We start from the raw sequence: 16,385 nt of genomic DNA, 5'->3' as shown, positions 1-16,385 counted from the left end.
TATTCTGAGTAAACACAACACATGAAATGTATTATCTAAACAAAAAAACTTTAATAAATTGGTGATAAATCAGTATATATGTGTGTAATAATTTACACAGTATTCTGTACATGTCCAGTAGTTACATGTATAACATACAGCTTATTTGTAACTGTCCATCATTAACATCTACCGGGTAGTATTCTCTATATATCCTGTAGCTACATGTACTATATATGGCTAATAATGCAACTTTGTCCAACATTTTCAAAACATGACCAGAGGCTTCTTTAGGCCAATTTGCAGTCTACTTTGCTCTATGATTCATTAGCTGCCCATTTTTCCAAACACTGTGTGTGAAGAATAGAAATTAGTTGCATACTTTCTTGGTTGAGTCTCTGATCCAAATTGTACAAAAAGCCTACATGGTAGTCACACTATTAGCCAGCAATTTGCAACTGCCAGTCTAAAACAAATTCATGAAAACTGTAGATGGTTTTGGATATATTTTGGTAAAATTATAAAAGAATAATAGGAAAAAACAGTAAAATGAGAAAAAGTTGCTAGGCCAAAATCCAAGTTGCCAGTCCGTTTGGTGGGTGGACTGGTGGCTGGCTAGCACCCTGATGGTAGTGCTGGTTCGTTGGTCAAGTCAATGTAAAAGTACATGGGGTTGGCACAGAATGAGGATTAAAGACTAACAAATTTTAGTGCTAGATCTGATACACAAAATGATGCACCATGTGTTTTACAGCTACACAAATATAAATACAAAAACTTGTTTTTTTTCATCAAGATTCCCTTCCAACCAAAAAACTTGTATTTTGTAAAATGCTGTTAAACTTTAATGTATTTACATATAAGAGTTTTATTTTTTGGACCCTCCGAACCCTGAGAAACCCATCATCGCAGAGATATCAGAATCAACTTCAAAATCTAAATCATCGGCAGCTTTCCTTTTTCTTTCTTTCCTCTTATCTTTCCTGTATGCTTTCTGTTTTTCTTCCTGTAAGCAAACAAGACATGTATAAATAATAACTCATGATTTGTGCTAGTGTAATGGCAATGGTTACTCTTTAAAACACTATCTGATATAACTTGACCTTTTCACCACTAGACTTTCTAGCCCAAAATTGTTTTGTATTTATTTTTATATTCTTCAATATTTCTGGAAATGAACCCTAATTTTGGAGCCGACAAAATTTGAGTCAATTTTCAGTTTTATTCAAAAAATTTGTATATTTTTGTCTCAATTCTTTAAAGAAATGTACAGACTATTAGCGAAACTATTTTGTGAATTTGTGATGAAAAGAGGGAACTGGTGGTGAAAAGGTTGACTGTCTTCTGTCGCCACCAACACTCAGTAATGGGTTAAGGTAGAGCAGTTTACTGGACAGGTATTTTAATTAGTTAATTAAAAAACTAAGATGACCTCTCTTGTCCACAAAACTATATATTTTCGGAATAATTGGTTTACGGGTACATCTGTTTACTATGAAGAACATGCCGTCTTGAAAACTGTCTACCAGTTGTCAATTTTGCAGGGCAGCAGCTCAAATTTCACTACTTCAAGTTTATGCATAAATTAATACCCAGGCTAGTTGTCACACTCTTCAACCAAAAACAATGCCCCAACGGCGTTTTGAAGATAAACACGTCGTCAATCATTTGTAAAAATTTCAAAACAAAAGTTCAAAGCGTCTAGGAACTATTTTTTTTTAAGTTCTGGAATGTGCACTAAAAAGAAGCTGAGATAATTGCTAATTTGCATAACAATTCACTCAGTAAGAAGTTTGCTAATGCTCATAATTAAAATGGCTGTAACAGTTCTATTATTGTTTTGTAAAAAGTTAAATATAGTGCATAATGTGGAGATCCCGTCATTTCTTTTTTTTTACCATCTTTCTTTTTTATTATTTATGTACAGCCTTGCTAAATCTTGCTAAGCATTCAAAAGAGATAATGTTTGCACCTGTTATCAATATTTTAAAATCATTTATTGAGTATGTTCCACTATTCACAATTCTACAAAATTTTAACAGTCTAAAGCCAAGACTGTTTGGATAATAAAAAGCAAAAAAAAAAAAAATGTCACTCCCAAGTGCCCACGAACCTGCATCTCTACCTTAAGTAACCATCTAATTATCAAACTAAAAAACAAATTGGGTCATACATGTGACTAGATCTTATAATTTGCCATTCGGATACATCATTTGTATACTGGTATAGGGGCTTCATTGGAAATATCGGGTTGGTTGGCTGACTGACTGACTATTAAACTGGGAAAGGAATCTGGTATACAACTCAATCACTGCACACACACTAAATTCAACTATATGGTGTATAACGTGCATATTTATTTTTCTGTGTTAATAAATTATTTTGAGGGTTGTTGAAAATATCCAGTGATTATAACCACCTACAAGAACTTTTATCGATTGGTTAAATCTCAAAAGTATTTATTTGCTAATCAATTGTTTGATTACAATGAATCTTTGAAAAATAATTTCAAAACAACTTTAACAATTTATGTATGAATATGCACACAAATATCTTGTCTATAGTATCTGACTATTCAGGTGACTGATCCATGTATAAGCAATGTGAGCTCCTGCTACAAAAGTATTTCAAACATTAATGAAGAAATGATTCAGTATGTCCTTTTCCCAACATTTTACATTCAAAACATCAGAAGTAAACTCCATAAAGTCTTTCCAGCAAAAATTAATTCCAACTAAAACAATGTATTTTACAGCATTTCACTTACTTCCTCTCGCAGTTCAGTCATTCTTTGTTCAAAATCATATTCTTGTTTCTTATCTTCCATCTTTTTCTTATTAAGTTCAAATCGTTTTTTAACCTGATCCAGTGATGACCTTTCAACTCTCATTGACATTCCCAAGTTCCGCTGATCTATTATCATAGAGGTAAAAATTCTTTGTTTATACTCACATACAGCACATAGTTGAGAATAGAAAACATCAAATTATATATATATATATATATATATATATATATATATATATATATATATATATATATATATATATATATATAAACTAGATAAAGTCGACAAGAGTAATTAATAAAAGAAATTATCAAGTAGGCACAACTTGGTCAACAAGCCATGCATGGCACAGTCCCCGTTAGTTATCAAATTTAAGATATATAGTTTTGTTTATAGTAACATAGTTGGAATATAAAAATGTCAGGAATATGATTATGATTGTTTAACATTTAAATGATTGACAATTGTATCTGATCGTCAAACGAGTATTGAGAGGTATTGCTCTGGAACAGCATTAACTAAAATAAAATGGCTACTAGTCAGCCATTCTGAATCTGATCTAAAAAATAAAATAACATGCATCAGGAATCCGTAATGTCTAATGTATGTAACAAGTTTGAACAAAATCCATCTGTAAACAGCTGAGAAATGCTTGATTTTGATGATTTTTTTAGTACAAAAATGGCCACCATTCAGCCATTTTTAATAGGATCGTCAAACCAATATATCTGTATATCTATATATAATGAATATTTAAAATTTGAACATAATCAGTCACAGCAAGTCAGAGATATGACACTAGAACCACAATCATTAAAACAAAATGGCAGCCAGTCGGCCATTTTGAATCTTATCTGAAAACAAAATGATGTGCATCAAGGTCCTATAATGTCCAACATATATACCAAGTTTGAACAAAATCCATCAGTAAACAGCCGAGAAATGCGCCGAGAAATGCTTGATTTTGATGATTTTTAGAACAAAAATGGCCGCCATTCGGCCATCTTGAATCAGATCGTGAAACAAATTGATGTACATATGTATAATATCATGTTTGAAGTTTGATTGTGATTGGTCCAGGCATTTCTAAGATACAGGTCCGGACGCATGCATGGAGGTCAAAACACAAGTCCCCGTTTTTGGACTGCCTCCGAACGGGGACTAATTAACAAATGGGGAAAAAAAGTTTGTGCTACTGTCAGACGCCCGAGTGGAGACAGCACAGCTTGTGCTGCCTTTTATACCCACATCCAAGGTGCTCATTTGCATAGTAGCACAACCAGGTGCTACTGGCAAAACATAAACAAAGGAAAGACATTTTCGTTCTATTTCGCTTCGCTCAATCGAAATAAAATTGCAATTATATACAGATCCACCAAAACAAGGTCTGACATATGATGCAGATTTCCTGGATCTGACCCAAGATTGCCAACATATTGCATCGCTAAAGCTATTGACAGCTGTATTGATTCCCTACAACACAGCTTTAAATATGAATAATTCAACATTGTAAAAAAAAAAGGTCTCACATGTACTTACGTTTCTTTCCATTGATGTGGTCTAGGAAATTAATAGAATCCTTAACCACACAGTCACATACATTGCAGTAGTATCCACCTTGCTGTGAGGCTGGCGTAGTCTTTGTTATTACTTGTGATTTGCCAAGCTTAGATTCCAAGTCTACTTTATATTCACGCTGCTTTAGAAACTCTCGGCGGACAGGAGGTTCTTTTTTGCCACTCTCTATTGCAAACAGACCAAATAAATATTACGATGAATCCAGTAAAATATTACACAGTCTTTGCCAAGTTTTTATTCAACCATGACTCAAAGCTGATATGAAATGTCACCCTCTTTGCTAAGTTTTTATTCAACCATGACTCAAAGCTGATATGAAATATGTCACAGTCTTTGCCAAGTTTTTATTCAACCACGACTCAAAGCTGATATGAAATGTCACCTTCTTTGCTAAGTTTTTATTCAACCACGACTCAAAGCTGATATGAAATATGTCACAGTCTTTGCCAAGTTTTTATTCAACCACGACTCAAAGCTCATATGAAATGTCACCCTCTTTGCTAAGTTTTTATTCAACCACAACTCAAAGCTGATATGAAATATGTCACAGTCTTTGCCAAGTTTTTATTCAACCACGACTCAAAGCTCATATGAAATGTCACCCTCTTTGCTAAGTTTTTATTCAACCACAACTCAAAGCTGATATGAAATATGTCACAGTCTTTGCCAAGTTTTTATTCAACCACGACTCAAAGCTGATATGAAATGTCACCCTCTTTGCTAAGTTTTTATTCAACCACGACTCAAAGCTGATATGAAATATGTCACAGTCTTTGCCAAGTTGATGTAAATATATCCATGTCAGGTATATTCTCATTATTAGTGACATTCAAGTTTTTAACAATTGGTTATCGCTTCACTGCAAAATAATTACATAATGGGCACACAAATTTGTCCATTCTTTATAAAAATAATTCTGGAATACTAGTATTACGTTCCATTCATATTTTCTTTTACACTCACTGCTTTAATAAACTACAACTAAAATATTGTACAAGTACTAACATAGAAATGATAGTCATAGAAACCATTGAAAGGGATTATGTAATCCCAAGGCAAGTATTTAAAAACAGAAATATCAACAAACCATTATCTTCCAGTTCCCTCTCTTCAGCTTCCAGACGTTCTTTTGCAATTCGTTCATACTCATCTCTGTCCCACTTCTTACGATGGTCATCTGGTTTCTATGGCATAAACACAGGATGTAGTGAATTTAGTTATTTCAAGTTTTAGACAATACTTGATTATTAGAGGTGCGACTTTTACACCACGTCTCATTAGAATAAGGAACGCTCGGTAAATAAAAGGATAAGGATATTTTATGTAAACGTTTCACATAAGGTACAAGAAAGACTATGGTGAAATGCCAGGTTGTAGATATGCACAATTGAAAATACCTGTAGTAAGAGTTTTGGATGTTTTGATGATTTTGATGCAGTAGAGAAGTGAAACAATAAATACAACAAACCCCAAAATGAATCTGATGCTATGTTTAGGATGCCATAGTAGTTCTTGGATTATGCCACATTTGTGACAAATATTTAATTTATTGGCAATAATGAACATGGTCAATTTCAGTTTACCTCTGAAATGTACGAAAATTGCTGAAAATGCTTATTTTTTGGTATATTTTAAATATATGATGCTGATCCAATCAATGCCAAACTGTTACCAATCCAATTCTGATGCCAACTTCATGCTGCTCAGCTGACCTTTAAGGACAAACAAAGTCTCCTAACTCAGTGAGGGTCCTTTTTTTAACAAATCTAGATTAATAGGTGAGCAAAAATTTATATTCTGCTGTTAACAACCATCCATGATATCAATATTTGATGGTGTATATATTGGTCAGGGGGATTGTACATATAATTCACAGATTTGCAAAGTGGGAATGTAACTTTAACCATGGAGGTAGAAAAGAGAAGGAGTGAGGACTATTGTTTCCGCTGGTTTCATGATGCTTTGGATTTGTTTACTCAGTACACATTGTAATTAGTTTGCAAACACGCCGTACAATGTCACAGTTAATCGGCTTACGTGTTTCGGCTGTATTCGGAAGCTTCACGAAGATTCTCAACGCACTGCGCATGCCCAAACAAATAACAATAGTACAAAATGCAACGAAAAACGTACGCTGAGTGTACTCAACGCCCGAAATCTATTACAACAAAAGGCGCGATTTTCGACATCTGCACAGTTCTGCACACCAATGAAAAATGACGAGTCAAAACATCTTGTTATAATCTTATCATGTATCTTTAAATTTCACTGCGGAAATTTGCGGGAATTTTTTAATCAATGTCCAAAGTTGGACGACTATTGCGATGAAAAATATCAAAAAGAAGTAAGCACACATCTTGGTAGCGTCCGTATGCAGAATTTCCGGTATCTACAAGTGTGAAATGACCTTTGTGGTCCGATAAAGGTCATTGCGCATGCACAATTCTTGTATTTATGGTTTGCGCATTCAATTTTATAGACGATGTTTAAACGTAATTTATTTTTTTCAGTTCTACTCTCGTTTTCTTGTGTAAATAAGCGGCTATCATCATGTAGATAAAACGACTTCTAAACAAAAACAATAAGTGGCTTAACCAGACTGAAAACAAAGGATGTTTATAAGATTAACATGGGCTTAAATAGCGTCTTTACTCCTTCTCTTTTCTACCTCCATGCTTTAACTAAAAACAAAGGCATTGCTTCATTTTTACAAATATTTATAAATTTCACAATTATAATGAAACGAGAGGTTTCTGTTGGTCGATTGAATAACATTCGAACCTTTCCCAATGACAACGTTTTTGAACTGTACTCGTTGATTAGCTGATTTGATTCAACTGCCATTGTAATGTATATATACATTCAGTTGAGCACAATGATGATTTAATGATCAAAACATAATGTCCTTAATTAAATCATGGAGGTATTGTCGAGTCAGATACACAGTTTAAGTCTGTTTACATTATTTCTAAAGTAAAAATTAAATGCACTATTCAATAATTGGTTCCAAAACAATTTCTACTGGCACGTAACATTTCAATTTCACGATTACTGTTCGTACGCGTTTTAAGGTAGGATATCAAAACAATGACTGTATTGAGGTCACTGGTCAGTCCCGTTTGATTACATCAACACACTCCCGCTGAAAGGAGAGGACCATACATTCCACAAAGATGTTTGTATGCAGATGTCGTTGAAGATGTGTAACACGCACGTCAGTACCAACACAATTACAGTACCAACAAAAACACACTTTATAATCGCTGTAAGAGAAAAATGTTACAAAAAATACTTACCGTACTGTGAGCCGCCATTTTGAATATTGACAAGGCTCCTTAGGTTTGGTTTTAAAATCATGACTTTAATTAAGGCGCCCTCGGGAGACAGGTTCCGGAAAGTCGGGTAATACAGTTTCGAGAGCCTTTAAAATTGACAATCACATATTGCCACCATCAATAATATTAATATTGTTCATCTCTCATATTGCATGCCAAAATAAAGAGAAACAATTAAATAACAATATGGGAACGTAGGGAGAGGGGTCATTTTGCAAATGTCTGAGAAAATTGAGCAGTAAGTTGAAAGAAAATAGAATTATATTTGTTTTCTAAATTATTTTTATTCAAAAGCTTAAAATATTTTTTCCAACAAAAATACTGTTAAATTATCATGTTTATATTCATTAGATAAGATATTTGTTATACCCACGGTATGGGAAAATGACTATTTAGGTATTTAGAATGTACAGTACAATAAATTAATCTAACTCATTAATTTTCGTTCAAAGGACTTTTTGGGTGTTTTGTATGGAAAATGTAGGAAAAAAACTATATTCACTGGATTTTATTTTCACTGAATCATTCCTTCAGCACAAATAGCGAAAATTAATGGGCGGTAGTTGTCGCGCCATGCATCCACAAGATATATGGGTCTCATATAAACAAAGATGGCGACTTTAACTGTTGCGCAGATCAACGAGTACAAACCTAGCTTTAATTAGATATTTTTAGGTGATTGGAAGGTATAGAAGGAGTCACCAGTATTAATTAGTGCAAGTCGCGCCCAAGTCAAACCTCATACTTGTGATTTCCATTAGAGCGTATTGGATTGTGGGAAAATCAATGTTTATCAACACAAATGTCGCATATGCGCAGTGGGACAACCAACCCCTTTAATTCCAAGCGAAAATAAAGTATTTCGCAGTATAAAAAGTATATAACAAACATATAAAGTATCGGTATATAAAAAATCAAAAAATGACAAAAAACATTTTGAATAAAATAAACACAAATAAAGTGTCGGAAATATTTAAAAAAGTTTTTTCTCAAGATGGAGTTGCTCTGATATATTGAGTGAGTGCAGGTAAAAGTTCTGAGTCAGTTCTTGTAAGGGGTGGACCATTAGAAACTCTGTGGGCAAACACAGAAAAGCTATGCAAACTGTTGTTATTTTTTATTCTATTTTTTTTCAATGATGTGGAACATTTTTCACTAAGATTTACATGGGAAGATTTTTTTTCCTGGCTTTCCTTAGACAATAATTTGTTTCCGTAATTTCTCACAAACATCTGTGTACAGTACACATAATGTAACAATTTTCTCTGTAAGAACTTGCATTTTCTTCTAGTCTTGGTTCTGAGAGTACCCATATATCATAAATTTTAGTTTGGTTACCAATTTATGTATCAAGTCTTGGTAATCTCATTTAAACTACTGTAGAATAATTTATTTTTGCTATTTTCGCTGAAGGATGATTCTGTGAAAATAAAATCCAGTGAATATACTTTTTTTTTCCTATATTTCACATTCAACTCATCAAAAATCAGTGAAAATAAATTCCATACAAAACATCCAAAATGCCTTTTCTGCGAAAAATAATTCCAGCTAAAATAAAGTATTTTACAGTATGTAGGTTTGTTATTTATAATTATCAAATTTTGTTCACAAAGTAACTGCAGGGTTAATTTAGTAAAAAACATGGGCTGCCCTCTATGATATGCACGGGTATACGGTACCGGGTAAATTAAATTTTCGTTATTTTTCCTTTGTCAGTTTAGGTAGTCTGCCATGATGAATTTGCACCTGACGCAACACATGTAAAATACATTGTTTATTCAAATGAAATTTGAACACATGCTGCACAGAGACTGTCACCCTTTAATGATAACCAACATGTGCCAAAACAACCAACTATATAAGTTTGACATCTTAAAATCCCTTTTCTGTTGTGAGCACCCTATTCCTCAGGAGGATTTAAGTGTCCTTGTTTCAGGAATGTGGGGTCCAGGCCTACATTGTGACCTTTATGTATGCCCAAATTGGATGCATCTGTACCTACCTATGAATGGCTGGCTGGATAATGTCAGTCGAAGAATGAGTTATTCACATAATTTTGCTCACAGGTTTCTTTGTCAGTGTGACCAAATCACAACTACTGGTAGATGACAAACAATTACTTGTTTATCCTGAGATGGAAATACACACTCGGCACCTGGTTACTATTGATGCAATAACTACACTGTGGTAAGATATGCACCTGAACACCATTGACACAGATCAGTTAGCTATAAACGTCACCTCATGAGATGAGATGATCCAACTAGCAGCCTGTCGGCTGAGATAGCTCCGCTGTTATCAATGCACATTTCAATTAAAGAACTGAAGATATCATTAGAAAATGAACAATATGTATAGTATTAAAGCAATCAGACTTGCTGTTTTGAACAAAAATTTGAAAATATAACTTTTTATCAAAAATATTCATTAAAATTAGATAATTGAAGAACAAAATCATCAAGAAATGAACAAATCTGAGAGAGGTCTACCTGTAGTACCTATGTAGTATATATACCGGTAATATCAAAGCAATTAGACTTGCGGCTTTTAACAAGAAGTCGAAAATATCACTTTTTACCAAAAATTACAAAAATATTCATGAAAATTAGAGAATTATATTTATCATCACGAAATGAACACACCTGAGAGAGGACCACATGTAGTACCTAGATATGTAATATCAAAGCAATTGGACTTGCGGTTTTTAACAAGAAGTCAAAAATATTACTTTTTACCAAAAATATTCATGAAAATGAGAGAATTAAAGATATCATCACGAAATGAACAAATCTGAAAGAGGCCCACATGTAGTACCTACATATACAATATCAAAGCAATCAGACTAGCAGTTTTCAAGGAGAATTCAAAAATATTATTTTTTACCAAAAATGACAAAAATATTCATCAAAATTAGAGAAATAAAGATATCATCACGAAATGAACAAATCTGAGAGAGGTCAACCCAAGCAATTGGGCTAGCGGTTTTCAAGAAGTCGAAAATAGCATTTTTGACCAAAAATTACAAAAATATTCGCTATAAATAAGACAATTGAACATATCCACACGAAATGAACAAATCTTTCACAGCTATACAGTTTGTGGTTTTTAAGAAGAAGTCGAAAATGTAAAGTTCACGACGGCGACGACGGATAATCAGTAATACTATAAGCTCTGCTCCACTTTCTCGACAGCGGAGCTAAAAAGGTTAAGCACTCATGAGTGCCAAGGAAGCTTTGAATCACACTTAAAACATGCTTCAAGTAGAAAAAAAACAAGACAAGGCTACACCAATTTGATAAATAAAGAATCTTTATTTATTAATTTATTGCCTAGAGATTTAGGTAAGATTTCACTTAATCAAAGACTAAATAGATCAAATCTGAAAATAAAGATTTTTGAAACCATCCTAGCATACAAGCAGAAACCAATAATATTGGTGAGACAATGCATGTTTGAATAATTCAGTATTTTTAAGGCAAATGTAATAGGTAAAATGGTAACTTAGTTCTCCAATGGATTTACCAGGTTTTAGGTTTGGTTAGAAACAGTACGTAGTTTATCAGACGTTCTGCCTGGTTTTACCGGAGTTCCCTAACCTTAGGAAAAAAAATAAAAAAACACTGTAATTTGATTACAACTGTGTACTACTAGTTGTACTCAGGTTTGGAGGGTTCTAAAATTACATTCTGTTGAAAGAAAGCTAAAAAAAAAATTTATTATTAAGGAAATTAAAAATGGTGAGATAATGGTCAGCAAGGTTGGTCAGATGATGATTTGGCCATACTCTGCAGCAAAGATGGTCAGATGATGATTTGGCCATACTCTACAGAAAAGATGGTCAGATAATGATTTGGCCATACTCTACAGAAAAGATGGTCAGATGACGATTTGGCCATACTCTACAGAAAAGATGGTCAGATGACGATTTGGCCATACTCTGCAGTAAAGATGGTCAGATGATGATTTGGCCATACTCTACAGCAAAGATGGTCAGGTGATGATTTGGCCATACTCTGCAGCAAAGATGGTCAGCAGAGACTAATTTATAAATATGTTTAAAATATCAAAAGCATAAAACAATATTTGTATTGCTGATACACATTAATGGGAAGAGGTTTGATACAGTTAAGCAGCTATATAGCAGCAATTCTGGCAAACCATGTTGCCATGCAAAAATGCAGTCACATAAAATTATACCATCTAATATCCCAATAAAAAAAAATATACTACATGGAAACCACTCCATTTTGTTTATAAACCTCAAAGACAAGGCAGAGGTGTTCCAGTGAAATAAGAAAGAAAGTAATAAAGGCATCAAAACATCTTAAAAGATTAACTACACAGAAATAGTAAAATGTTGAATATTTTATGGCAGAAAGGCTAGCGTCTGGTGACAAAAATAAAAGGATTCAATTTCTAAGCAAATAAATGGAATTATTTCCAGGAAGGATTAAGCTAAAGTAACTGTTGAAATAAAATGACAAAACAGATAGAACCCCAAAGGTAAGCTACATTATTTGTACAAAAAGTTTCATTTTAACAAGCTTCTAAACTTTGTAAAACTGTTGCGTAGTTTTCTTACTGCTGGTAAAACCATTTTTGTTTTTTAAAGCAGAAAGTTCATACAAAGAATATACTAATAAATTAATTTAAAAGAAAATAACCACAAAGCTTTCCATTTTCAACAAGGAATTACATTGTTTGGTTTTGAATTTTCAATGTTGTATCTGCTTTATTTAGAAGCACATCCTCAATGGAAGCGCATGTAAACCTAAAATTGAATTTAATGTCTACTGAATCATTAAATATGACTTTGAATATAAAAACACCTCTATAATTTACGTAAGCACATGTGCAACTACCGGGTAATAGAAAAAATACAGTATACAAACAAATGAATACTTCTGTTATAATTCCTTTCATTGTTTCCTTCCCTAATGGTTGTACTTGAAATGCAAGAAAAAGTAATATTTGTTAAAATTGGACCAAAAACGAAAAGTTGGCATTTTTAGATACATTTTCAAAATGAAGTCAGCCAGCATTATTGGTCAAAAAACTTTTTAAACCATACTTAATATTGCTTAAAATTAATATATACAAAGTTTGTTGGTACTACTTAGAAATATCACATTTTCATGGGAATACACTGCATTAAAGAATTCTTAATTCTATGGTAAAATATTTTACTTTCAACTTTGAATTGATGAAATTTATTCAAAATGCAGAGAAATATGTCACCTTATGATGACAACAATAACATCAATGTGTGATATAGTTTAATATGTCTGAAAGCAGCAGATGGAGGGTGTTGGGGTCAGAATGGATTAGATGGAGACATTTCAAGTTATATTGTCAAACAACAAAGTCTTTAACATGTCAGGCAATATGTATACTGCGTTAAATGCAAACAATATTAGCAAGATATCCTCTTTGCCAATCACTGAGCGGTTTTGTGGATTCACTTGTGTCATCAAGTCACCAAAATAACTTGCGGTTTCTTTAATTGACAATCAAAGATGAAATGTATTACAAAATTATTACTTGATGTGAAGCATTTTACATTAAGATTAGTCTGAGATGCACACCAGACTCATGTGTTCCTTTCAAATTACAGGAAGATGGGTCATCACTGCGTAGAAATAGGTGATTTTCCAAACAATTGCGAGATCTCGCGAGATGCATGAAAGACGCACGTCGAACGTCTGCCGCAAAAATCGAACGATTTGATTTTGAACTAGAATTTCTTTATTTCGCAGCTTACATTGACCAGCCGATCTTCGACAGAGGAATATTGCTTCCGAATACCCTCACTTAATCGAAATTGCCTATCATCAAATGTGGACAGCACATTATTAAGCATGGAAATGTCCCCGAAATACTTTCGCGTTTGTCGAATCCAACGCGATGTTTGACGCGACTACGACGCTATGACCTTTGTTTGTCCTGTTTTTACGTTCGATTTCACGCATAACGCGTGATTCTCGCAGTGTACGGAAAATGGTCTATTTGAACATTACATACTCCTAGGTTAGTAGCGTTTAGATGAGTATAACTTGCGAATATCATGACATTCAGATTGGAATTTTCGGTCAATTTACTCAAAACTTAATAGGCTTTCAGCTACAATTTGCAGACAATACAACTTTAAGGAACTACTTCAGAAAATATCATTTGCATTGAAGGTCACTGTAAGATGAAATCCAACAAACATCAAACTGCAATGAACATAACACTATTATACATATATCTATAATCTATCTTCCACATCAGCACTAACCATCTCACATTTGAAATTTTTATAATACAGAACAAAATATGTACATCTTTCAAACAAACTGTGGATGGGATTAAAAACTAAGAAATAAATCAAATTGATGACATTCTGAAAATAAGTAAACTTATGGATGCAACATTCAGCCTTTTCTTAATCCAAGTCATGTGACATATATCATAAGTCATGTGACACCTAGCATAAATCATAAAAATTTCCAAAACAATCAATATGTACCACTGATCCATGTTAATCAAATGGCATTTTATGTTTGACTCCTCCACAGTATTTATGTAAATTATCTTATTATATAACCATAAACTCTTTAGCTCCATAATACAAGTTAAAATGAACTCCTTATCTCCCTGAATTATCAAACCTTGTATCTTTTTGTTTATGTATGCATCATACTGTTCTAATTACATAATAGTTGGCGAGGTAGAACACTGATGACAGCAAAAATTAATCAAAAATCAATTGTATACAAATAACAAAAAGAAAGAAAAAAACTTACCAACTACTGCAATGTTTGCTTACAACGTGGAAGTACTGAATTTCAAAATTCAATTATTGCTATGTTGTTGGTGCATATATTACTACATGGAGTGAAGATTGAAAACATCCTCACTGACCCTACATTGAACTTTGACACAGGTTATTCCACACAGGTAATAGAGTATGACATCCAACTATGATTATCAACCACACAAATTTGTAGATGTCCATATTTGGTAATGTAAACATGGTAATCTTGCCCCTAGTATAGGTGTGAGATTTAATGGTAACGCACTTGTTTTGTTTTTTAATTGGCTTGTGTATTTTAATAGAGTAATAATTATGCTTATAGTTAAAACATACCATCTTATTGCCATTTAATGATTTTCAAAGATACTGACAATATTTATTTTGAAGGTAGTGCAGAAGCTGAAAATGGCTGTGGAATAGGAAAACATGTCTCCATTACATTTCTTAATATATACTAGTATGCTTGACTTCAGTGTGTACGGGATTTCCAAATTGAGGTTGTTGACCTTTTTATAACAGTGTCGGTAATGCTGGTGACGAAACTTTAAAATCTGATGCACTGGATAAACTCTGTTCACTACTGCATGTGCTTACAACACTGTCCCCACTCATGTGTCTCCCCCTTGTCCGCAGTTCATTCACACGTGTTATACATGCTACCTCCGAATCCAAATCTTCATCAAATGAATCCATCTTCATCACTGGATTGGTATCTTTGACATCATCACCCAGGGTGAACTCGGAAAGTGATGCTGTGACACCCGCTTCTTCGAGCTTATCTTCTGGTATAAGTTTTCTCAACCGAGCCACAGTGGTAAGCAGAGCTGTTCGTTCGAGTTCAAGTGCACGGACCTGAGATTTGTATTTATTAACAGTTGCTTGCATGTTACCAATAGAGGCTTCCATACTGTGTACTGTACCATGTGCTTTCTGTAGTTGTTCTAGGATCTCCATTTTCTGATGTTTCAAAACACGATTGTTTGTTTCAAGTTTCTCCACCAGGTCAACATCTCCCTTGTGCGGTGTGTTTATCATTTCCTCTTGCAAGACGTGATACTCCACCTCATACGCATGCAGCTGTCTGGAGATATCCAATTCAAACACCTGTCAAAAATAAACAAGCCATGCATGGCACAGTCCCTGTTAGTTATCAAATTTAAGATATATAGTTTTGTTTATAGTAATATAGCTGGAATATAACCATGTCAGGAATATGATTTTTTTAACATTAAAATGATTGACATTTGTATCTGATCGTCAAACAAGTACTTGTGCATATTGAGAGATATTGCTCTGGAACAGCATTCAAAATCAGTCATTTTGAATACATGTAAGCAAATAACACCGAATAAACGGCAAGGTAAAGACTATGTCTAATTATAGTAAATACGTACTGCGTGCGTGACTCGAACCGGCGCTCGCGTACGGCACCTAATCGCCTAGCTTCACGCCACTACACGTCTTCCCCTCGGCCACCGGGCATCCCCAAAAAAGGATGCTTAATAACCGAGCTTATTACGTGCAGAGAACGTGAAACCCGTCCACACGATACGCGCCACACAGCATGGCCAGAATAGACATAGTCTTTACCTTGCCGTTTATTCGGTGTTATTTGCTTACTTTACTTCCTATGTCTACAGCAACTATGAGTTTGAATACATGTATATATATATAACATGATGTATAACGAATATATAAAATTTGAATATAATCAGTCAAAGCATTTAAGAGATATGGCTCTAGAAGCCCAATCATTAAAACAAAATGGCCGCCAGTCAGCCATTTTGAATCCAATTTGAAAAATGAAATGACTTGCATCAGGAACCTGTAATGTCTAATGTAATGTACCAAGTTTGAACAAAATCCATCCATAAATGCAAGAAATGCATGATATTTGGGATTTTTTTAG

General features: G+C 33.7%; 2 protein-coding genes across 5 annotated transcripts in view; both read right to left on the bottom strand.

Moving 5' to 3' along the window:
* Positions 1-29: 29 nt before the first annotated feature.
* LOC100371628 (zinc finger matrin-type protein 2-like) lies at positions 30-7,721 on the bottom strand. Its single transcript, XM_002737778.4, has 5 exons — positions 7,642-7,721; positions 5,433-5,529; positions 4,307-4,510; positions 2,747-2,892; positions 30-985 (listed from the first exon to the last, which is right to left on the bottom strand). Exons 1-5 carry the CDS (start codon positions 7,657-7,659, stop codon positions 848-850), a joined length of 603 nt encoding a protein of 200 aa, XP_002737824.1. The 5' UTR covers positions 7,660-7,721; the 3' UTR covers positions 30-847.
* Positions 7,722-10,971: 3,250 nt separating this feature from the next.
* The window catches only part of LOC102800976 (TBC1 domain family member 1-like), an 80,273-nt gene continuing 74,859 nt past the window's right edge, over positions 10,972-16,385 (bottom strand). For all 4 annotated transcript variants that reach the window (XM_085497617.1, XM_085497618.1, XM_085497619.1 and 1 more), the window contains one exon: positions 10,972-15,580. In XM_085497617.1, the coding sequence (XP_085353743.1) occupies positions 14,987-15,580 (594 nt within the window). In that variant the 3' untranslated portion in view covers positions 10,972-14,986. The remainder of the gene's footprint in view (positions 15,581-16,385) is intronic.

The sequence above is a fragment of the Saccoglossus kowalevskii genome, chromosome 4 (genome assembly GCF_978046115.1).
Source record: "Saccoglossus kowalevskii chromosome 4, keSacKowa6.1, whole genome shotgun sequence".
Lineage (NCBI taxonomy): Eukaryota > Metazoa > Hemichordata > Enteropneusta > Harrimaniidae > Saccoglossus > Saccoglossus kowalevskii.
This window is presented reverse-complemented; position numbering and strand designations above follow the sequence as displayed.

Coding starts and splice junctions, on each gene's coding strand:
- LOC100371628 (XM_002737778.4), bottom strand. Junction 4,511..5,432: donor GAGGGAACTGGAAGATAATG/GTTTGTTGATAT, acceptor TGTTTGCAATAG/AGAGTGGCAAAAAAGAACCT. Junction 2,893..4,306: donor CCACATCAATGGAAAGAAAC/GTAAGTACATGT, acceptor CTATGATAATAG/ATCAGCGGAACTTGGGAATG.